We start from the raw sequence: 22,539 nt of genomic DNA, 5'->3' as shown, positions 1-22,539 counted from the left end.
TTGCTCTGAGCCTGCAGACTGAAAACAATTATGTTTTCCTGTCCATGTGTAGACAGGTAGGAACGCCTTTTACTCAGTGCGCATGTCAGTGACTCTGTTTATTTACAAAAAAAAGCCGCGCAAAAACAACACTTTAAACTTAATGTATGACAGTACATGTTTAAAAAAAGGCCACCAATTTTTTGCCTATTGCATTAAGTAATTGAAAATTTATCCATTGTGTCCTGTGTGTTAAATGCTATCATGTGCTGCACAGACCAGAACGCTAAAACTAACAATAAAAATAACCTCTTTTTTATTTTAAACTAAGGTCTTTTCTTCTAAAATTAAACTAAAAGCTGAAAAAAGGGGTGATTTGAAGCGGCTTTTTAAAAGTAAACCGTCCCCTTTTCGCCCCGGAAGTGACGCAACGAATACGAAACGCACTTCATTGTTCTCCGCTTATATGTCTCCCCCGTTCCGTAGCTAGTTTACTTCATTTCCCACCACTGCTCATCTCCAGTGCTGGCAGTAGAATGGCAGCGGCGGCACCCAACCCGGAGGACTCCACCAGGAGCAGCGGTAGCAGCGGCACCAGCACGCCCAGTGCGCTTGCTGGAGACGGAGACGCGGAAGAGGCCGAGGAATTCACCTCGTCTTCCCACTGCTCGGAGCTTTCGCGGCGGCAGAACGAACAGAGAAAGCAGGGCTTATTCTGCGACGTGACGCTGGCCTTCAGCAGCGGGGCGGCAATGGGCAGCCTCCAGAGCTGTGAGTTTTCAGCCCACAGGTCTGTCCTGGCTGCGGCCACCGACTACTTCACCCCACTGCTGGGGGGACAGTTTTCCGAGTCCTTGTCCGGACGGGTGGAGATGAAGGAGTGGAGCTCAGAGCTGGGGCCGGACCCCGAGACGGTGGAGAGTGTTATCCAATATATGTATACGGGAGAAATACGCGTCAGTACCTGCAATGTGCATGAAGTTCTGGAGCTGGCTGATAGGTATGATCAGTTTAATTTCGCATCTTTTCTTTTTTCTTTCAGAAAGATGAATTAACTATGCATGCTATGCATTGGGCCTTCCGTAGAAGTATTGTTTTTGCGCACTGCTTGCAGAAAGAAGAGTAAACAGAATGCTTCTATGTAGTTGGCAGGAAATTTCATTGTCTAATCTTTACTGTATTTCCTTTGTTTACTTTGTCAGGTTCCTGCTGCTGCAGCTAAAAGATTTCTGTGGAGAGTTCCTTAAGAAGAAGCTGAGTCTGACCAACTGTGTGGCCGTCCACAGCTTGGCTCACATGTACACCCTGGACCAGCTGGCTCTGCGGGCTGCAGACATGATCCGCCGCAACTTCCACAAGGTTATCCAGGATGAGGAGTTCTACACGCTCCCCTTTCACCTGGTGCGTGACTGGCTATCAGATGCAGAGATAACCGTGGATTCTGAGGAAGTGCTTTTTGAGGCTGTGGTGAAGTGGGTGCAGAAGAACCCAGAGGAGAGAAGCCGCTATTTTGAAGAGCTGTTTCGTCTCCTGAGGCTACCCCAGATCAAGCCCACCTACCTGACCAGAGTGGTGAAAAATGAACGACTGGTGGCATCCAACGAGGCCTGCCTGCGGCTGGTGTCGGAGGCAGTAGAGGGCCATGCTATTAGATTTGAAAACCTCAAGTCGGCTGATATGGAGTTCTGGTCTTCGCACATGGCCTCCTTTCAGCCTCGCTTTGGTCAAAATATGGACGTTATCATGGTAGTAGGTGGAGTTTCGGAGGGAGGCGACTACCTTAGCGAATGTGTGGGCTACTTTATTTATGAGGACCGTTGGGTCAATCTGCCTCACATCCATAACCATCTGGATGGCCACGCCATCGCTGCCACAGAGTCCCATGTCTATGTAGCTGGTTCTATGGAGCCAGGCTTCGCTAAGACTGTGGAACGTTACAACCCTAATCGTAACACCTGGGAGCAGGTGAGCAACTTGACCACACGCAAGCACTCCTTTGGCCTGACTTGCATTAAGGATATCTTATACAGCATTGGTGGCCATGGCAACTTCAGCCCGGGTTTCAAGGATGTCAGTGTGTATGAGCCAGAGCAGGACAAATGGCACAATCTGGAATCTGCTCCCAAAATCCTGCGAGACGTGAAGGCAGTGAGTGTGGAGGACCGCTATGTTTATGTCACAGCACGCACACCCGTCGATACAGATAATGATGACGGATTGAAGACGGTGACCACTCGTTATGACACAGAGAGTCGCCAGTGGCAGGATGTTGACTCCCTGCCTCTTATTGACAACTACTGTATCTTCCAGATGGCTGTGGCATCCACTAACTTCTACCACACAGCCTCCTGCTGTCCTAAAAGCTACACAGTTCGGGATGAGGTTGCCAGGCAGAAGATTAGTGTGCGCATCTCTGATGAGATCCTAGAAAGCCTTCCACCAGAGGTAACCAGCATTGAGGGTGCTGCAATCTGCCACTTTGATGAGGATGTTTTCATCATCGGGGGCTGGAAGAACAGCGACGATGTAGACAAGCAGTATCGCAAGGAGGCCTACCGTTACTGCGCCGAGAGGAAGCGATGGATGCTGCTGCCACCCATGCCTCAGCCTCGTTGTCGAGCTACTGCCTGCCACGTCCGCATCCCGTACCGCTTCCTGTACGGCTGCCAGCGGTACCCCATGCCCCAGAACCTTGCCCGCCAGCGAGATCGCATGCAGCAGATGCAGCAGCTTCACCGGCGCACCCTCACCCTGCGCCGGCAGCTCCAGTCGCAGATAGAGTGTTGAACTGTCCACTGTGACTTTGTCCGAAGATTTCCTGCAAACCCCAATTTCAATGCAGCTACCATTGTCCTCCACCTTGAGTCATTCACTAAAGCAGGTCCTGTTGCTCTCGTCCTGGATTTCATTAATCTGAACTGTGTGTCATCAGCTTTCATGCTGTGTTTGTGTTATTGGCTCATTTGTGGAAAGCCATGAAATATGTGGGCAGGTGTGTGCTGTCCTGCTGGTGGTCCGTGAGGAGGGATGTGATTATAAATATGTGAATAAGAGTGTTATAGTGCAGCCAACAACTAAATATCTGTTAGCCATTTATGTTGTTAAAGAGGCTGTTTATCTCTTTATACGTAAATAGTATAAAAGCTGTATATGTATACATTTCTATGGATATTTTACATTCCTTTATTGTACTGGAAGACAACGTGGCATTAGTAATAATTGCATTCCTGCATTCTTAATGAATTCTCATTCCATTGTAACACTGTGACAATCGGTCCAAACCCCTTGTATCTTAACTGCTCTGTTACTACGGCTTTGCTTGTTACTGTACAGGCACAAAAACTAAATATGAATTAACACGAGGAGGTTGTTAATCATAAAATCCTGTAGACTAGTTGTAGACAGTTATATATTTGTGTGACTTTTCTTGCTCATGTAACAATAGTAATGTTTCTCCAAGTTTCTGACGAGGTGAAAAGATGAGAGGACCGTAATATCCCAAAATATGTGATAAGATGCAATGAAATCATTCCTTTGAGTAAGCTAACATTGAAACAATCTGCTCTGCAACTGCATTAAGGACCAATCAGCAGCAGCAGCTTAATCATTCCTTTTTTTTGCACTTTGGTTATCTATTGCCCAGTGCATTCCCATTCATTCAAAAAAGACATATTTAATCTTTATGAGTGTGGGAGGATGTGTAGGGCTTGGTTATCACTCTGCAAAGAATGGGAAAAGCTTCTGTGGAACGCCACTCTTTAACTTCTAAAGTCTTTAAAAAGTTGCCATTGCACTTTGAATTGTTTTGTTTATTTCATATCAGACGAGCTGATTGTATATTGCAAAGGCTTTGTTTTAGCTGTCTTGCAGTCAGTGAGATTTAATCTTCTTGGAAACAACAATGTTATCATTGCTGGTGGATTAGTTTCCAACATTAAATGTCTTGTAAAAGTTTGGTGTATATTGGAGTTCTGTCTGTCGGAAGACTCCTTTTACCCGCCAAAGAGACGTAGAAATGAGAAAAACAAGGAATAAAACTTTAAAACAAAAAAGGGATTGTTTTATGAATGTGTTGTGACTGACATTCAGAAATTCCCACTCAAGCAGCGCTAATTATAGCAGTATAGGGTTACGGAGCGGAGAAATGATATTCATTTCCACTTTATGACCTAACATAAATGGCACTGCAAATATTAACTGAAATAAGCTATGTAATTTGCTTTGCATGTGATAGTCAACACTTTGTGTCCTTGGATGTATGAAATGCTAATGTCATCTCTTGAAATTAAAGTTGTTTTGTAAGACATTTGCTTGCTTTGCATTACTGGATTGTGTACAGTCCAAAAGTCAGTTATTTTAGTTGACAGAGCTAAATGTGGGAAACATTACAGTATTGGTTTTTCTTTTGGCATTTTAAGAGGGGAAATCACATATCATTTATGAAAGGAAAACGGTTCAATCATGTAGCATGAATATTCTAACACTATGTTAAATTACTGGTAATTTTTTTTTTGCTTGGTTTCAAAAAGAAGTTACACCCTTGAAACCCTGTCACTGTGCCATTTAATTCGCAATATTATAACCATTTTAATAACACGTAGTGAAGGTCATATTTCAGTCTTGTTTAACATTAACATTAACTATTTACCACGTAAAATAGTCACCAAAAATCTCGACAGTAACGACAATACTGGTGTTTCAGATTAAGTGGTGTCTCAGATTCGCTGGTGACAGTCAAACAGATGTGTCGTACACTTCTTTAGGAGCTGCTAACGACCAACCGGGAAAATCTATAAATATTTCGTCTTTACAAATGCATTTATTTGCCTTTTGATTTTTTTAACACGACGCAACAGTCTGTTTTAATTTATTTTGGATAATAAAAAAAGCGTGCTAGCTTAGCTGGTGCCCGCGCCGATGCCTGTTCATATACTGTTTGGAAAACGTTATTGTCATCATTATTCTCCCCACAAACTATCATTTGATTTGAGAATGGTCGGCACTACAACTAAAGCATATACTTTATATTATCTGCACTAGATGGAGGGGATGTGATTGTGCTGTGTGACAGTCCAACCAGATTAACCTGTGACACCAGCATCTGGACTAAATCACCTCGTAAGTCACCTGTTTCATGTTCAATACATCAGACAAGACCTCTGCAACTGTCGGTGTTTTGTGTAGTGTGTATTCCCATTTTATTCTATTTAGGATGCCTTAAATAATTTATTCACAAAACAGAAACCAATTGATTTTAGCAGAATGTGATGCTGTTAACAGTAAAGCAGTATTAAAATTCTGCTGGACATGGAATACATTTAGACTTTTATTTTCTTCTAATACCTTTGTACTTTCTACTCCTTATATTTACTGACTATTTCACGTCACCACAGGCTTTACCCACAACAAACTGATTTCAGTTTAATAGTGTATTCATCAACAGCGCTTACTTCATATGACTGATGTAGAGATGAAAAAGGCAAAACAACAACAAGCAAACAGGCATGTTATTTATGAATTATTTAGAGCATGATGCTCTAGTTGAGGATGGGAGGATGATTAATATAACTGAGATATATTCATATTTCATATTTCAGTTCATATTTCCTTGAATTCATGTTATCCCTTTATTACTTGGCATGAGGTTTGTACAAAAATAGCTGGCAGAAATGTTCTTTAAGGCACTCTTTGTCTTTCTGCCCTCTTTTCAGAGGTTGTACTTTTTCTCCAGTTCACACTTATCTATTAACATCACCTCTCTGATAATTTATTAGAATATGAATATAGTTTTAACTCAGACTCTGATGTTATCCTTGGAGCAGCTAAAGTATATCCCACAACTTACTTTGTTACTATACCAGTAAAATTATTCTGAAGATAGTAAACTGAGAATAAACGCGTGATTATTTTTTAAATGTATTGTGTAGTTTATCTGTAAAGAAGCAGTGCGTAAAACACTGACCAGTTGCAGAAGTCATGTCTCATCTATTGAATATGAAACAGAAATCCTTCATTTGCCGAACAGTTTAACGTTGATGAAATTATGAGCAGGCATCATTAGAGTCTTCTGCATTGCTCTTTCACGTTGCAGCGTGGGAACGTAGCCTCTTAGAACGCGCATGCTCTTTCTGTCAAAGGCAATGCGATATCGCGGACAGCTGTGATGTTGTGTTAGAAAAACAAAAAATAGCAAAGGAATTCAAGACGAAACAGATCTGCTGTTGCCGTGTAGAATAAATAATAAGCGTATACTGACAGCTCACGATAGGAGGCTTTAAAAAAAATCAGACGTAACGGATTTTTCGTGAGGATGTACCTGTGAACGCAACTCTCGTGAGACTTTGTGAGATTGAACATGGCGGCATACACTAGCTAGAACCTAAACAAAACTTCTGATCTACTTATAAGACTAGTCTCTCTTCAAAATCCTGGAATCCCCACCATTTACTGACCTGGGTGAATAGGAAGACTTCATTGGTGTCTTTTTACACCGAATTTTCACCATGAGGAAAAACAAGAACAAACGTCAACCTACCAAACGTAAAACTGCCAGTCAAACACAAAAGTCCAAAAGACCTCGTAATGATTCACCAAAAATGACAGAAAAGGACAGTTCTGAATTGACACCATTCGAGATTTTCTTCCAAAAGGTGAGCGATACCCACTTATCAATAGAAAATAACGTCTCCGCATTTGATACCAGACTCTCGCTAATTGAAATATTACACAAAGACATTCAACGCTGTGACCGTCGGTCGAGACTCTCACAGTCCAGCTAAGGTTAGGATAGAGAATAAAATCAGACTTAAATCCAAACAGGATGATCATGAGAGTTAAAGTATATGACTGCAAACTGTGAAAAACCAATCCCACCAATATGAGTACCCATTCTAACCCCCCACTGGTGATGTGGCATGTGGCGAGGAGTGTAAGACTTTCGTTTCGTTATGTTTGTTTGTTTTGTTTTCGTAATGATCTTTTTTTATGTCATTTGTTTTTCATTCATTTATTGTTAATTCTCATTCTACCCTTGGCTCCTCCTCCTAATAATACAGTATGGGGCATAAGCAGGTGCACAGGAAGTTATGAACACACAAGTTTAATTTCAAATACAAGGACTCTTGTCTGCCTCGTGTATTTCCGACTTATCTATTTATTTAGTATTTGACATATTTCAATTATATATACTTCGTTTTGTTTAAAATAAAACACATTTTAAAAAGAGTTAATTCATTGAAAATACAGCTTAAAAATGCATGTTTTTTCACAAATCCTTCAAGCATACTTCTATACTTGTTAGTTTTTTTTCCAGCTAGCTAAAGCCAGAGAAAGTCTTTGGCTAAGGAATTTAGTGTTAACATGCTACTGCTTTCTCCTCTGAATGCTTTTGTTCATGTGAGAACTGCAGAGTCAGCATTAATCCCGCAGCGTTGTCCGTGTTTGATACTCACCAGTCAGGAGATTAAAAACCTGATTTTAGCACCTATCCTGCTGGACTGGTGTTTATCGCACTACTGTCAATTAAATTTAGCCAAACTCTGAGCTTTACACATGCTATAATCAGCACCTGGACTTCAATTCACCATCTGTCTCATCAACATATATTCTGCCTGCACAGATTGAAAAGTTCTCCAAGCTGCACATGAAGGACCGTGACAGGGTACAAGAGATCCTGCAGTCCATGCAGAAGGCTGGCTCCAAAACCCTGCAGGTATCCACATCACTCACTCCTCTTATAAACATATTCACCCCTGTAAGAAAATAGAATATTATTTCTTTCATGATTTTTATCTCGTTTTTGATCCAGGTGATCTCAGATTTTGACATGACCCTTACAAGATTTGAATACAATGGGAAAAGATGCCCCACTTGTCATAGTGAGTACACTCAAAGTACAACAAACTATATATAATAACTCGAATGTTCTGTTACCCTGTGTGTTTATGAACTACACTGACATACAGTGGGTTTACAAACACAAAACCTTCTAAAAGAATGCTCTTTATACACACGGTTTCCAAGCAAGGGTGGTGCAATAAAAACCACTGGAGGGCAACATTTACATATCAAGAACAAAAGATGAGACAAAAGGTGTTGAAGATTGTCAGGCAGCTCCATGGGGTATCTAGAGACTCAGACAACAATTACAAAGGGTGAAAGGCTCTAGACAAGTAACAAGCTCAAGGTTCACACATTCCAAAGTAAAATGGTGATCAGGACCGAATGAGGAACTTCCTCTAAGCAAACTAATGCAAACTAAGTTAGCATTTAATTGGGACTCAGATTGATGAATCCAAATGAACATACTATCGGCATTACTCTATCTTTTCCATTCTATTCCCCACGTGATCTCAGACACACAGTTTGCAGTGCTTACCAAATGTATTAGATGACCTTTCATAAAAACAAGAAAACACAAATGCTTGAGAATTCTATTAAAAACATATACCAACTAAATAAATTAAATGACAAACTGAAATAATGTCTTTATATATATATATATATATATACACACACATATATATATAATGCTGTATACTGGACCTCTCTGGCTTAACTGTGGGCAACTGCGGATTTCAGTCAAATGGTCAAAGAGAAAGTAAAATATTGAGACACAAGATTTCTTGTATTTTTTAAAGAGGATCTAGCAACGGTATAAATCTGAATTATCAAGCCTTAAACAACAAATGGACATTATTCATTGCATGCTAAACTTTTCCAATGGAAAAGTTTACTTTGTAAACTAAGCAGCACTTGGAAATGGGAAAGTTTACAAAGTAATGGAAAAGTTTAGCTTTAGTCTGAGATTCAGAAGAGAAATCTTTATTTGAAAAGGGGGGAGACTGTTTTGTTTTTCTTAAAGACTTTTATGCAGGAAACTCCAGGGAAAGGGAACAGAACAGAGGGGGTAACCGAAACAAGTGGAGGTTTCTCTATTTACATAAGGAGAAGAATAGACACAAAAGCCTGGTGAATGACCGTGGGGGTACCAGTATTTAGAGATACAATAGTGATAAAAGACCAGATGTGAAAGAGTCTAGACAGGTGACAAAATCAAGGTTAACACCTTCCAAGCCAAAGTGGTGATAAGGAATGGAGAGAATAAAAAGCCTCTACAGGGGACTGTTTGCATTTAACGACATGGTATTAACATTAAAATGGTGAGAAACTGTTTGCCTCAGTTTTCAGCAGGTCTCCAGCTGGGTAGAGATCTTGTGACTGTGAAAGCCATAGCTCTGCCTGTAATTCCTCTTCCAATATGGATGACTTCTTCTTGGGAGACAATAGAGAGAAAGGGTGTGGAACTTTTGTCATTATAAGAGGATAAGAGGACAAAAGCCATGCCAGCAAAAAGCCCCCCATAGCTTTTTATTCAGATATGTACAATTCTCTTGGTGTGTACGCCACACATGCATTTGAACACATGTTGAGAATGAAAGATAATACCACCATATCTACACTTATTACACCACTGAATTCATCTTTGTGCATTCATCTTTGTAGTGAGGGGTTTGAAAACCTCAGGCCACTTAACCTAGTTAGTCGATGATGAGATTTTTAATGGAACGGAATCAAGCCTGTATTGGATAAATTGAAGGTGAAGTTTAGGGTAAGTCTGGATCAGGATGTAGGGTAGGTTGGTCTTGTGATCCCTACCACATATGTCCTTGGTCAGTAATAGTAGACTCGATCAGGCACTGACTCATGGTTAATAATAGAAAAAATGCTTATGCTAAAGTCATATATACTGGTGCATTTCCCATAGATCTAAATGTAGAACTCAATTAGCTTTTTTCCCCTCTTTCTATCTTCATATAAAATTAGAATTATTTGAGCCTACTCAGTATTTTTATACGTTTCACAGACCACAATTCAGGGTCTTTAAAATGTTTTTATTTGTCAGCTGTTTGTAGTTTGAGGTCGCCATGCATATAAAAGGTTTTGGCTGAAAGACACATGACTGTCATTTTGTGTATTTGCAGATATTCTTGAGAGGAGTGATGTCATCTCCAGTGATTGCAAAAAAAAGGTAGGCAAAACCTCTAGTTTACGATTGAATATTTTTTTTATAGTGCTTTTATATTAACACTGCATGTTTTAGTACAGTGTCCACTTCAAAGCAGCATTATATATTAAAGTATGATGAGGAGTTTTCTCCCAAATTGTTGTGTGGTGGGAGAAATGGAAACATGCAGTCAACAACCTAGACTATGCCTGTTAATCAGTTTTGTGTAAATATTATCAGGAAAACATGCTGCACATTAAAAATGTGTTTTTCAACAATAAAAGTCACAAAGTGGTTTACAGTACAGAATAAGAAGAAACGGTAACACTTCAAAATCATGACAGACTGTTAAGCTTTAGAAAGGTATTAGAAAGTACTTAAAAATACTACTGAAATTAATCCGCCTTAGTATGTCATTTATCAATGCAGATATCGATTTTTATTCTTGATTTATAAGCTCATCTATAACATGTTCATGGTATCTTTTACAAAGTTTAAGTGATTAGCAACATCATTTTATACCTAACTATATATATTTAATAATTGTGATGTAAGCTCATCGTTTGTGAGTGTGATGAGAGCATTCAGAAATATTGGTTTTAAAACTGACAGCTAGTTAAGGGATGCGGCGTGAAAGGAAAAAGGGTTATTTTTGACCAATACATGATGGATATTATTAGATACAGGCATTCTGGTATTTCTTGTGTCAAATAAAAGTTACTGTATCCAAAAGGTGAGTAAGTACAACATTTGTTTAGTGTTTCATGAGTAAGCTGGTCAACACTCCGGACTGAGCCAGGGACAAAAAAGAACTTTGCACATGAATAATAAAAGTGAAGTATGTAGTGATAATTGAATTGAACCTGAAGGCTTGCTCCCTGTTCATTCATGCAGGGGGTTTAAAATAACACCCCAAATAACTATCCAGAAGCATTGCCCAGATGGCTGCTGAGTGGTGGTGAGACTTGCCAACTCTAGAAGAATTGGGATATTTGCTGATCAGTTTTTATAACACTGTCATGTCCTCTACAGCTGCAGGGGCTGCTCGACAAATACTACCCCATAGAGATCGACACTACGCTGTCAGTAGAGGAGAAGCTGCCTCTTATGGTGGAGTGGTGAGTGTGTACACAGAGCTATGACTTGTGTTTAACAGTGTTGGCAGGGTATTTAATAACTCGACTGTATCTCAGGTGGACAAAGGCTCACGAGCTGCTGGTGAATCAGAAAATTAAGAAAGATGGGTTAGCCAAGGCGGTGAGGGACTCTGACGCCAAGCTGAGGTATGAGCATCCCCGAAGATCTGTTTAGTTCTTGAATGTTGAAAACATTTTTGTAATGCAGCTAATGTGGATTCTTTTTCATGTCTTTTAACAGGGACGGCTACAAGGATTTCTTTGACCACCTGCATGAGCACAGCATCCCCCTGCTCATCTTCTCTGCTGGAATAGGAGACATCCTGGAAGAGGTGATACGCCAGACTGAGGTCTTCCACCCTAATGTCAAGGTCATCTCCAACTACATGGACTTTGATGAGTCTGTGAGTAGCCACACCATATACTATAACCTGACCTCCACTCAGGCATTTAAATAATAATTTGACTTGATCTGTTTGCACAGGGGGTGCTGAAGGCTTTCAAAGGAGAACTGATTCACATCTACAATAAAAGGGAAGGTGCGCTGCTCAACACCGGACATTTCCAGGAGCTGCGCACACAGACAAATGTGCTACTACTAGGAGACTCTCTAGGGGATCTGAACATGGCTGATGGAGTGCAGGACATGGAGAACATCCTCAAGATCGGCTTCCTTAATGACAAGGTAAGCAAAAAGCATGCACGCAGTTATGTTCACTAAAGCGAATTGATACTTATCTATTTTTAATTTCCACAGGTGGAGGAGAGGAAACAATCATACCTGGACTCATATGACATTGTGTTGATAAAGGATGAAAGCTTGGATGTTCCAAATGCAGTTATTCGCTTTCTCACTGAGTAATTGGACCTACCTCAGCTGATAGCTGTAGCCTAAAAGCTGCATGTGTGTGTCTACTGTTCAAACTTTGACATAAATGGCGGTACTTGACCTAGTATTTGCTCTGAAAACGACTTCCATTCTCTTACAAAAAAAGCACCTTTTCAGTGAATTGTAATCTGAAAACAGACACTGTTTTTTAGCACTGCAGTGCCATCTTGTGGTGGCCTGTCGGTAAATACATTTAGGAACAGGGAAAGAAAAGATAGAAAACATATTTCTATATTTAGAGTCAGTAATTTGTAATTACTATTACATTGAAATTATGAGAATATTAGCAAGAAATACAATAAAAAGTTAATAAAGTAGTTATTTTTTGCTACAAATTTTAAACTTTAGGTTCAGTGTTTTTAAATCACTGAACGTCTGATGCTTTCTGTCTATCTGAGTCTGGAATAAAAGAAAAAAAAAATTAAGTTGCTGCTTCTTTCTTCGACTTCTGCCTTGAGTCATTACAGTGGTCGTCATCTCAACTTTGCCTCTCTAACTTCATCTCCAAACTTCTCTTACCAAACATAACATCATAGCAGGTCTCAATACTATGTTTAATCCATTCACTCCAATGATGACCAGCCACAAATCACGCCTGACACTTTTCTCCACCAACTCCATCCTGCCTACACTCTCTTGTTCACCTCTCTCATCCCTTAACTCAAAGTAAGTATTAAGAAGAGCTGGTTGCCATAATAATGGTTTACAGTGGGTTGACTCATATGACATTGTGTTGATAAAGGATGAAAGCTTGGACGTCCCAAATGCAGTTGTACGTTTTCTGACTGACAGTAATTAAACTGACTTGATATTGGAGATTCTGGGACCATCAGCTGAGAAGGCCCAAGCTGGCCCAGAAACTTTCAGCTGGATTGTTACTGAAAATCACTGAAGAATTTTCAACACTGTCTATCACCCCTGCTTTTAATCTAAAAACAGACTTAAAAAAAAAAAAATCAACTGCAATTTTTATTTGATGTTTGACACTTTGCTTTTAGAAAAATATTTTTGTATTTTTTTTTTTTAGCAATTTGTAATTTTAACTGTTAACTGTTTTCACATAACAGAAATGTGGTGTTACTGTTCTTTCTAAAACCTTAAATTAAGCTGCTTTTGGGCACTCCCTTCAGGAGTCACCACAGTGGATCAGCTGCCTCTATCTTACCCTATTCCCTGGCATCTTCCTCTGTCACGCCAACCCTCTGCACGTCCTCCTTCACTGCATTTTTGAACCTCCTCTGTGGCACTTCCATTTTCCTTGTACCTGGCAGCCTCGTGTTCAACATCATTTGTCAAATGTATTCACTATCCTCCTTCTCCATATGTCCAGAGGATCTCAACGTTGCCTCTCTAACATGTCTCTGTTTTATAACTTGGCATCTGGGTCTCCAAGCCGTACATGATGGCAGGCATCACTACACTCTCGCTGCTGCCCTCCTGTCACAAATCACCGTCAACCTCAATCTCCAGCCACTCCACCCTGCACTCTTCTTCAATTCTCTTGTGCATGTTCAAAAAGTATTTTCTTTGTTGGTCTAATCGTCCGCTGACGGTGTGGCATAACAGTTTATGATTTGTCCTGTTGTCCAAAATAATTACCTATTTATTTTCAGCTATGCCAGAAATAAAACTACACAAACACAGAGGTGGGCAGTGCATTTGCCTGAGACACCGGGGCTGTTGTGCAAGGCCAGACCAATTGAGTTTAGCTCATTGACAACACACAAAGGTTTTTTGTTATAAAATATTTTATTGTACATTGGTACACAGCCACAAACAATACTGTACAACTAGTGTTTTTTGTAATCATTTTTATATTAAGATGAAGGACCAAAGGTAAATCTAAATTGCTAAATCAACAGCAAATCACATGACTTTTGTAACAGCTGAACTATTCTGGAAGTTGGGCCCTGCCCAGATTCTTGGTAAATGACATGTGCCTTCCTTACAGATCTTTTTTCTTCCATCAGCATTTTAAAAGCGCTTCTGGCCACAACATACTGACCATGTTTTTGACATATCACAGTTATAAAAACACTGGTGTAAAAGTTATTAATGATGGCTGAATCTCATATAGCTGCTTTGGGTTCAGAGTTTTGGTAAACAGATGTTTTGTATGGAAAATACAATTTTTCCAACTACAGGGCGAGTTGTCTGAAGTGAAAAGGCCCAGTAGATGAGAAATGAGTCCTGAAAAATTCAGAGCTGCTCCACAACACACTAAAACAACAGTGTTACCTCAGCCATTGCACGCCTGTACTTAATCACCAGTGAAACATGTAGATGTCCTCTTTATAGCTCATCTCTTGCTTGTTTGGACACGTCATCCTCTGTAACCGTCAGTTCATCTTCTACGATCTTGCCATCTTTATTACGGTCTTGATTATCAAACATATCCTTAATAATGCTGTCGGCATCAATCCCCGGCCGAAGACGACCTTTGCCTCCTTGGACCTGGAGCCTGATGAAGACTGAAAACTGGAGAATATTGGAGGAGTGTCTAAGTTATAAAACATTTTTACTGTGTGCAGCAATGTTCTTTTATTTAAAAAAAAAAAAATTAGAAGAAAAAAAAAGTCATTTTAGCTTCTCTTTTTACCTCCTCAAGGGGGACCTGTTTGTCTCCATCAAGGTCCATAGCAGGAAAGAGGGGATCAGGGCCATCCCCGACCCACACAAACATGTAGCCTTCAGGTACACCCTTCTGAAGCTCCACCAACTCCAACTCAAAGAAGAGCACTGCACTCCTTGGAACTCCTCCAGCTGGAGATGCCATTAAAGAAGAGGAAAATTACATGAAAAAGAACAAAAAATAAATACTGTATCTGAGTTTCTTGATGACTGACCTTCATTTTCACCATGGCCAAAGTGGGGAGGGATGACCACTTCTCTCCTCTCGCCTACACACATGCCTCTTAAACCTTCCTCCAGACCCATGATCACATTATTTGCTCCCAGAGTAGTGATAGAAAGTGAATCATACTGGTCCCTGCAAAGTGATTCATAACTATTTTTAACAGAGAACATTTAGGAAAGAAAAAAAAACCTGGAGCCATGCAAGCATACATGCTTTTGTCATAAAGACAAAGATGGTATGAATTTGAGGCCCACGGAAATCTGTCAGACAAGGAGCCAGCAATGATTACATGCATGAGGTGGAGGGTGCAGTGTAGCAGAGTGAACAGCAGAGGGCGCTCACGAGGTGTACAGCAGGGTGCCGTCCATCAAGGAGCAATTGTAGCGGTACTGAATCAAATCGTCAGCTTCACTTCTCATGTTACACTCCTGAGGCTTATGGGTAACTTTGATATTGACTGGATCTTTTGGGTTGTGGAAATCAATGACGTGAATGTCAAAGACGAGCACAGCAGATCCAGGAATGAAGTCTCCTACAAGATAAAATGAAAAAACAAAACAAGAAAAATGACATTTATACACATAGAAGTACAGACGCATGCGTTAAAAATACTTTGATAAAAGTTGAAGTACTGATTCAACTTCTTTACTCAAGTAAAATTGAAATAGTACAGGACCTGAAATGTATTCAAACTAAACAAGTAAAAAGTAACTCTTTTGAAGATGTTTCTATGAGCTATTGTTGTGCAAAACTAACTGAACCTCGTGCTATAGTAATATAATAAAACAATTAGTAAATGAGAATACAAACTTTATTTCAGTCTGAACTGTAATTCTAAAAATTGTACCCAGCTTGAATCAGTTATGCAGAACACGAGCATTTAAGAAGAAAAGCACTATTTTTTTGTTGCATACATTGTAGACGATGACTTTGCCTCCACAGCTTAACAGGGAAATGAGCACAGTCAGGATTAACATGGGATTCAGCAGATGTGGGAATGCTAAGATTGATTGTAGTGGTTCAACGTGGGGAAAAGAATCACAATAATTTCTATTTTGGGCTCTAGCAGATTTTCTTTGTGTACAGACTGATCAGCTGACTTCTACTGCTGCTGCTCTTTGTTTGATTTACACAACTGAATTCAACAAGCTGTAACCCAACATTTCACAAGCTAACTTCGCTGATTTCCATCCCTTACACTGACAGTATACTTTTTACACTGTCTTTATACTAGATGGTATTCAGTTTTCTGAAAAATAATTAAAGTACAGATACCAAAAAATTCTAGTTAAGTACACTAAGTATTTGTATATCACTACTTCCCACCTCTGATGCGCTCACTCATTTGCAGACATCAAACTCACCGACTCCTTTTTCACCATACGCTAAGTGAGGAGGAATTACGACCCTCCTTTTCTCTCCTATGCACAGCCCCTGCAGGGCTTTGTCCATCCCTTGGATCACGTATCCCATACCGATGTAAGTGTTGTAGGTGCTATTTCGCTGGTAGCTGTCAAAGGAGAGTGAGAGAGAGCTTGAAAGAAGCTTATTTGGATGATAGCTTATTTACTTTCTAAAAATGAAAAAACAAACAAACAAAAAAACTCTCAAGTGTACCTCGAGTCAAAGAGTGTGCCATCCTGAAATGTGCCATTGTAGTGGTAGCGGATGTAATCTCCAGTCACTGTTGTGCGCGTGCAGCCTTTAGGCACTTCCTTTGCCTCCACGATTACATCATCCTTGGGGTTAAAGACATCAACTATCAGCACCTCGAATACCAGCGTGGCCTGAGGAGGGATCATGGTTCCTGTTGGGAGGAAAGAAGCATGTTCATGAAAGAAAGTTATTAAAAAAAAAATTAAAACTCATTGAACAAGTGACCACCTAAATCCTTTTTTATCTACTCCGATTCAACTAAGGTTTGTTAAATGATTATTAAGACAACTCTAAAACATCCTCACTCACAATTGTTGAAAATAAATATAAAATAAGACAGTGCAATTTAGACAGTACAAGACAGTAAAAGAGATTGAATAACCATCCTGCAGCTAGCTTAGCCTCTGTTACTGCACTCAGCGCTTAGGAAATCCAAACCCACAAGCATTTACACTCCACATCGAAAATGAGAGGACGCATATCTGTGGCCAACACTGGTTACCAGCAAGACAGCCAATTGAATTTGAAAGTATCCATATTGAAGCTTTGCCCAGCGCAAACACCAAATAAGACAGCAAGGAAGGCCATCCAGTAAAAGTCAAAGTAATGGATTTTACTGTAACAAAATTTTGTCCCTACACACATCCTGGTCTCCATTTTTTTAAGTACGCCCAAAGTTTTAGGATCAACTTTCAATCTTTCTGATGCTTTATTTTCCTTGTACTAGAGCAGGAATGTCAAACTGATTTCACATCGTGGGTCACATATAGAAAATATTGATCTTAAGTGGGCCAGACTACTGATACTCGCCTTTCAGTCACTGAAAATAAGTTTAACTAAACATTTATTTCCCGTGACATCTTAATATAAGAAGTGCTATCTCAACAGCACATCTCAGTTTTTCTGTCAGCACTACTCGTTGGGCTTTAAATTGTAAGAAATAAATGTGCAAAATGAGTTGCTTAGTTGCATTGTTCACATTTTCTAACAAAAGCATGTTTGTTTTTTTTTAGAAAATGTGAACAATGAACCCATTGTAAAAAAAACAAAACAAAACAAACAACCCAGAAATTTAGTAGATGGTGAAAAAACAGTTACTTTTCCTGTAAGTTCATTGTTTATCTATTACATAATTACTGGTGTAGTATGAATGGCCATAGGGGAAGTCTCTAACAGGAGGAAAAGCTGTACAGCTTGTGAATATACTAGTAAACAATCATCAATCAATCAGTCATCATAAAGACACTCATAAATGTCCTCTGACAATTTTTCTGAACGTTAGCACACCAAATCCTACATGTAAAATCAGAAATATATATAAAAATACTGATATTTGAATGTGATATGCAGATAAACATGCAGAAAACATATGAAGTTTTAAACTTAACCCTTTAAAAGAAACTACACAGGTCACTATGATTATTAATAAGAGGTTACATTTTGAGGTTGTCAACAGGTGAATTAAAAGAAATGCCACACTAGCCAAAGACATCTTAATAGTAGTTATTACCGTAGCCATTCTCTCCGTATGCCAGGAAGGGTGGGACGATAATGAGGCGTCTTTCCCCAATACACATGCCCAGAAGACCCTCGTCCATGCCTTTAATGAGGTCACCCTGGCCCAGGTAGGTGTCATAGGTGGCATTCCTCGAGTAACTAAATAAAGAGTTGACAGTTCAAAGTTCCTGATAATCAAAGAAACAAACAAAGAGATGCTTTTCAGCTTCTAATGAAACTTTTGCCCTCTCACCTGGAGTCAAAGAGTTCACCAGAGAGCAGAGTGCCGTTGTAGTGGTAACGGACAAAATCTGATGCTGCAGTTGTTCGCCTGCAGCTCGCAGGTTTGTCGAGAGTGCGGATCTCAACCTTGTCCTTTTCGTTCCAGATATCCAGCAGAAGGACATCGTAAACCAGCACAGCATCAGGAGGGATTATACCACCTGAGCAGAGATAGAGATCACAGTGTCACAAGTCAGCCCACATAATGCCACCAGTAAAGTGCCATCACTGCTGTGCTCCTCTGCACCTGTTCCTATGCTTCCATAGGCCAGATGTGGAGGGACTGTGACCCTCCTGCGCTCGTTGACACACATGCCCAGCAGACCCCGGTCCATCCCTGCGATGAGTCTGCCCAGGCCGACCTGGCTGATGAAAGCTTTGCCTCGATCATAGCTGCAGAGGCGGTGATGGAGATGAGGATGAGAGTGAAAAACAGCGTGAACAAAATAAAAATGGGTTGTGATTTTTTTATTTATTTATTTTATTTTATTTTTCAAGGGAATGGAATGCAAGGGAGGTATGCCATCTACTAACTGCCCGAAACTAACCCGTGTAGATACTAAATCACAGCAAATAATTGCTGTGATTTTCTCAGCTTCACCTCTGCTGAAGCTGAGATGCTACTGACACGTTTGCAGTCATCACTGCTGCAGTAAACATATGTGAAGAAAAATCCATTAAAAGAACAAATAAAATGCGTGTTAGCTTTCTTTACTTCTGTGCTTACTGTAATAACTTTTTTACTGTGTAAGCATTGCCCTTACTGCACAGTGAACCATTTTTAATCACACAGTAACCATAATTTCATTGAAAGCTAACGTTACAAGCAGTTCGTGGGAACTGTAGTCCTTTTCTATACTAACAATTAGCGCTAGTTAGCTCATTCTGAAGCTAAACTAACTGACATTTCGCTGTAACTTCACCTGGAGTCAAACTTTTTCCCGTCTTCAAAGAAGGTACCGTTGAAATGATAACGAACAAAATCTTCTATTTCCACTTCTCGAGGACAAACTTTCGGAATGTCATAACGATCCACGACAACGTCGAGTAACGGACCGGGGCTACAGTTCACAGTCAATAAGTGCGACAGAAGTAAAAGCTGAAAACATGCCAATAAATCCATTTGAAAAGCTGCTCAGTAGAGAGAAAGCCCGTCTGCCCGCCGGTGATGTGGTTCAAGATGTGGAACCGATACAGCAGCAAAAAGTTGAAGCTGGTCTGGCCGTGAAGCTCGTTTAAATGACATAGATGACTTCCGGTAAGGGATTTCAAAATAATAGTCCTCCAAACAAAGAGAAAAGTCAAGTCAAGTCAAGTCAACTTTATTGTCAATTCTGCCACATGTACAGGACATACAGAGAATAGAAACTACGTTACTCTCAATCCCTAGATAAAAAAAAGCAAATGAACATTTAAATATAAGAGTGATTAAAAAATGCAGGTAAAATAATTAAAAAGTAAAAATTTAAATAAATAAATACAATACAATTTTACATATAACAAGAAAGCTATACAATATACAATATACAATATAATGGGTAAATGACATTGGGTGTAAACCAGGCAGAGTAGTGCAAAAAAGACACTTTAATATTCAATATAAAAGTTGATAATGCTTATTTCAACTTTTTCCCCCCTGTAAGTCTAACTTACTTTGTGTGACATAAATAATAATAATTATGATAATAATAATATTATTGTACATAAACTATACAGATTTGAAATATTTAGCATGTAAAGTACAAATATACTTGATTTTATCTTAATGCAGCCTTCCTATTAAACTTCTTACGCTCATGTCTGGTTATCATCTTCGGGTATCAAAAGGGAAGTATGGATAAATTACCACATCTGCTTTGAGAGATAAGTGTTAGCCAGGAAAAGGGACACCTCCGCTTAAAGTGGGACCCTAGGTCACCCTATTTGTCATTAACATTACAGATGCATAATGTGAACGGTAGAACATTATGAAAGTGTGTGAAAACTGAAAAAATAAGATTGTGTGCCAAATGTAGAAACTTCCAGATATGCGGTCTGGCTGTTAAGTGGCACCGTGTGTTCCAACCCTGAATGCAGCACAGCGCACGATCTGAGACACATACATAATTTATTTCTCATTAATAATACTTTATATTTTTTAATGTGGATGGAAAACTAAACACACTTCCGGCCTTATCCCATCTCCTTCAGGCTTGCTTGTCGTATCTTTCTGGTCCTGTACTCCAGAGAGGAGCAGGAGGGGGAGTGGCCCCGGGGCCCCCACCCTCTTTCTAATGGAATCTTGCAAACGTGTAATGCCTGTCCCAAAAGGCCCGGCTCTATGATTTCAGCTCACAAATGAAACGAGCCTGAATTTGTAATCCCGTATCATCTGGTGGCACATTTCAGGGAGGCAGGCTCATGCAAGGAGTTTTCTACGGTTTAAATAGTTATTGCATCCTAATAACCATCTCATCCAGACACCCCGAAGGGCTTCTAGTGGTAACTGCAAAGATTTTGAAATATTGCAGACACGGAGTTCAAATATGCCCACAAGTCATGTGTCAACTATGCGCATGGATTTTTAACCTCACTAGTCTCAGCTTGTCCATTTGCTGGAAATGTCAGCAGAAATCAAGAATCTTCAACTCATAAGACACTTCGTATGAACATTGATAAATATTCATGTAAATTAAAAAAAAATATAAGATTAAAGTAATATTACATCTGGTTTGTTTGCATCTTTTGCGTTTTATGTGGAAAACATTTACCCTTTTCTTCCCAACTAATTCTGTGACGTCTGTGTCAAGCCCCCCAGAATTAACAAGAAATATACCGGAAGTACTGAGCTCTATTTTTAAGGTAATTGCCAAGATTGCATTTTACCGACTGCCAAGCTGCATTTAAAACTTTATATTTTTTAAAACCGTTATATTTTGGAATTTTAAATAAACGAAAAATACTCCAACTTGTAGCGAACCGGATGTTTCTTAATGATATTTATAACAATTAATATTAATTTCACAACCACACTTTTAAACTAAGAAAAGCAGGTTAATCCAGACATTCTAAAAATGCAGCCTTCCAGTAGCTTTTACGCACAAAAACATTAATTGTCATGTTGTTTAAATAGTTTAATTTTTTTTTAAATGAGACTAACTATAAAAATAATATGCACACACGTACTGTGTTCTATATTATTTATCTTAAACGAATATGTATGACCGATGCCATCCTTTAGAAGTAAATACTGTACAGAATGAGCAGAAGACAAGAGATCAATATTTATTTATTTATTTTGATGAATGCTCATTAAAGCTTTTATTCTGAAAATCTTGACTAGATGTTTGCGTTTTCGTCCCGTGTTTTTTACAGGTATCCCACTACGTGCCGACAGACATGAACGATCCCTGTTAAAGTAAAGAAGGAGGTCTCCTGAGCCATTCAAAGCACTGACAGACGGCTGAGGGAGCCTGTGAAGGTAAAGATGCTCACGAGAAGCTTGTTCCTGGCCTTCTTCTTCGTTATTTTTGCGCCGGTGGACGCTCAGTATGAGAAGTACAGCTTTAAAAGTTTCCCTCAGAAGGACATCATGCCGCTGGAATCCGCGTACAACTACGCGATGGAGCAATACGGAGCGCAAAACTGGGCAGAAACTATCAAGTTCCTGGAGCTGAGCCTGCGGCTCCACCGGCTCCTCCGGGACAGCGAGGCTTTCTGCTGCAGCAACTGCAGCTCCGTCAGCCGGGACAACGACACCCTGTTCGAGGATACCAGCCTCCGCGTCATGCGCCACATCCTGCTGAGAGCTGCTTGCCTGAAAAAGTGCAAGGCAGATTTTCCAGTGTTTAAGCTCACATATCCACGGAGAGATTTATTGGAAACTTTCGAGAAAAGGATACCTTATCGTTACATACAGTATGCATACTTCCAGGTGAGACTAAGTGTGGAAGTGAGTTCACTGGGACTCTGGGAGTGTAATGCAAAGTTAGTGCAGTACTTAAGCACGGCATATCACAAGAATATCTTACGCGTAACGGGAGCATTCATTCAACAAAAGCGTCTGCAGTTGGCTTCTCTAGACAGGCTGGCTCGTTTTACTTACCGAGAGGAAATTTCTAGTGGGTTAGCTGTGGAGTGTAATTTCGCCACTACTTTGCTGTGCGCCCTCCTGCTGGCCAAGCAGCAGTTGAGCATGTGCCACGTCTCTTCCAGTGTTCCCCTAAAAACAATCCCCCTATTCTTCTGTCAGAGTGGG

General features: G+C 39.9%; 4 protein-coding genes across 4 annotated transcripts in view; 3 read left to right on the top strand and 1 right to left on the bottom strand.

Annotated features, from left to right (window-relative positions):
- Positions 1 to 387: 387 nt before the first annotated feature.
- On the top strand, positions 388 to 4,358 carry LOC102289764 (kelch-like protein 11). The gene is made up of 2 exons (XM_005920366.3): positions 388 to 979; positions 1,182 to 4,358. Exons 1-2 carry the CDS (start codon positions 516 to 518, stop codon positions 2,764 to 2,766), a joined length of 2,049 nt encoding a protein of 682 aa, XP_005920428.1. The 5' UTR covers positions 388 to 515; the 3' UTR covers positions 2,767 to 4,358.
- A 1,734-nt stretch (positions 4,359 to 6,092) lies between these two features.
- LOC102290071 (cytosolic 5'-nucleotidase 3) lies at positions 6,093 to 12,435 on the top strand. Its single transcript, XM_005920367.2, has 9 exons — positions 6,093 to 6,629; positions 7,598 to 7,690; positions 7,787 to 7,856; positions 9,963 to 10,009; positions 11,018 to 11,103; positions 11,179 to 11,268; positions 11,363 to 11,525; positions 11,606 to 11,806; positions 11,879 to 12,435. The coding sequence occupies exons 1-9, from the start codon at positions 6,483 to 6,485 to the stop codon at positions 11,981 to 11,983; spliced, it is 1,002 nt and encodes a 333-aa protein (XP_005920429.1). The 5' UTR covers positions 6,093 to 6,482; the 3' UTR covers positions 11,984 to 12,435.
- Positions 12,436 to 13,739: 1,304 nt separating this feature from the next.
- Positions 13,740 to 19,601, bottom strand: fkbp10a (FKBP prolyl isomerase 10a). The gene is made up of 10 exons (XM_005920369.3): positions 19,226 to 19,601; positions 18,550 to 18,695; positions 18,274 to 18,463; positions 18,034 to 18,179; positions 16,485 to 16,674; positions 16,232 to 16,377; positions 15,210 to 15,399; positions 14,857 to 14,999; positions 14,610 to 14,773; positions 13,740 to 14,488 (listed from the first exon to the last, which is right to left on the bottom strand). The coding sequence occupies exons 1-10, from the start codon at positions 19,423 to 19,425 to the stop codon at positions 14,303 to 14,305; spliced, it is 1,701 nt and encodes a 566-aa protein (XP_005920431.1). The 5' UTR covers positions 19,426 to 19,601; the 3' UTR covers positions 13,740 to 14,302.
- Positions 19,602 to 21,647: 2,046 nt separating this feature from the next.
- p3h4 (prolyl 3-hydroxylase family member 4 (inactive)) overlaps positions 21,648 to 22,539 on the top strand; it is a 6,012-nt gene continuing 5,120 nt past the window's right edge. Inside the window, exon 1 of the mRNA XM_005920368.3 lies at positions 21,648 to 22,215. Within this exon, the coding sequence (XP_005920430.1) occupies positions 21,769 to 22,215 (447 nt within the window). The 5' untranslated portion in view covers positions 21,648 to 21,768. The remainder of the gene's footprint in view (positions 22,216 to 22,539) is intronic.

The sequence above is a fragment of the Haplochromis burtoni genome, unplaced genomic scaffold, assembly GCF_018398535.1.
Source record: "Haplochromis burtoni strain Fernald_Lab_line unplaced genomic scaffold, NCSU_Asbu1 Contig_21, whole genome shotgun sequence".
NCBI classification, from domain to species: Eukaryota; Metazoa; Chordata; class Actinopteri; order Cichliformes; family Cichlidae; genus Haplochromis; species Haplochromis burtoni.
Note: the sequence above shows the minus strand (reverse complement) of the source record. Positions and strands in the feature narration are given on the sequence as shown.

Excerpts from the sequence above, each read along its gene's own strand:
- LOC102289764 (XM_005920366.3), top strand. The coding sequence starts at position 516 with ATGGCAGCGGCGGCACCCAACCCGGAGGACTCCACCAGGAGCAGCGGT. Across the intron at positions 980-1,181 it reads GTTCTGGAGCTGGCTGATAG|GTTCCTGCTGCTGCAGCTAA; the intron begins GTATGATCAGTT and ends TTACTTTGTCAG.
- LOC102290071 (XM_005920367.2), top strand. The coding sequence starts at position 6,483 with ATGAGGAAAAACAAGAACAAACGTCAACCTACCAAACGTAAAACTGCC. Across the intron at positions 7,691-7,786 it reads CTGGCTCCAAAACCCTGCAG|GTGATCTCAGATTTTGACAT; the intron begins GTATCCACATCA and ends TTTTTGATCCAG. Across the intron at positions 11,526-11,605 it reads ACATGGACTTTGATGAGTCT|GGGGTGCTGAAGGCTTTCAA; the intron begins GTGAGTAGCCAC and ends CTGTTTGCACAG.
- fkbp10a (XM_005920369.3), bottom strand. The coding sequence starts at position 19,425 with ATGGATTTATTGGCATGTTTTCAGCTTTTACTTCTGTCGCACTTATTG. Across the intron at positions 18,464-18,549 it reads CTATGGAAGCATAGGAACAG|GTGGTATAATCCCTCCTGAT; the intron begins GTGCAGAGGAGC and ends ATCTCTGCTCAG. Across the intron at positions 18,180-18,273 it reads GGTGAACTCTTTGACTCCAG|TTACTCGAGGAATGCCACCT; the intron begins GTGAGAGGGCAA and ends CTCTTTATTTAG.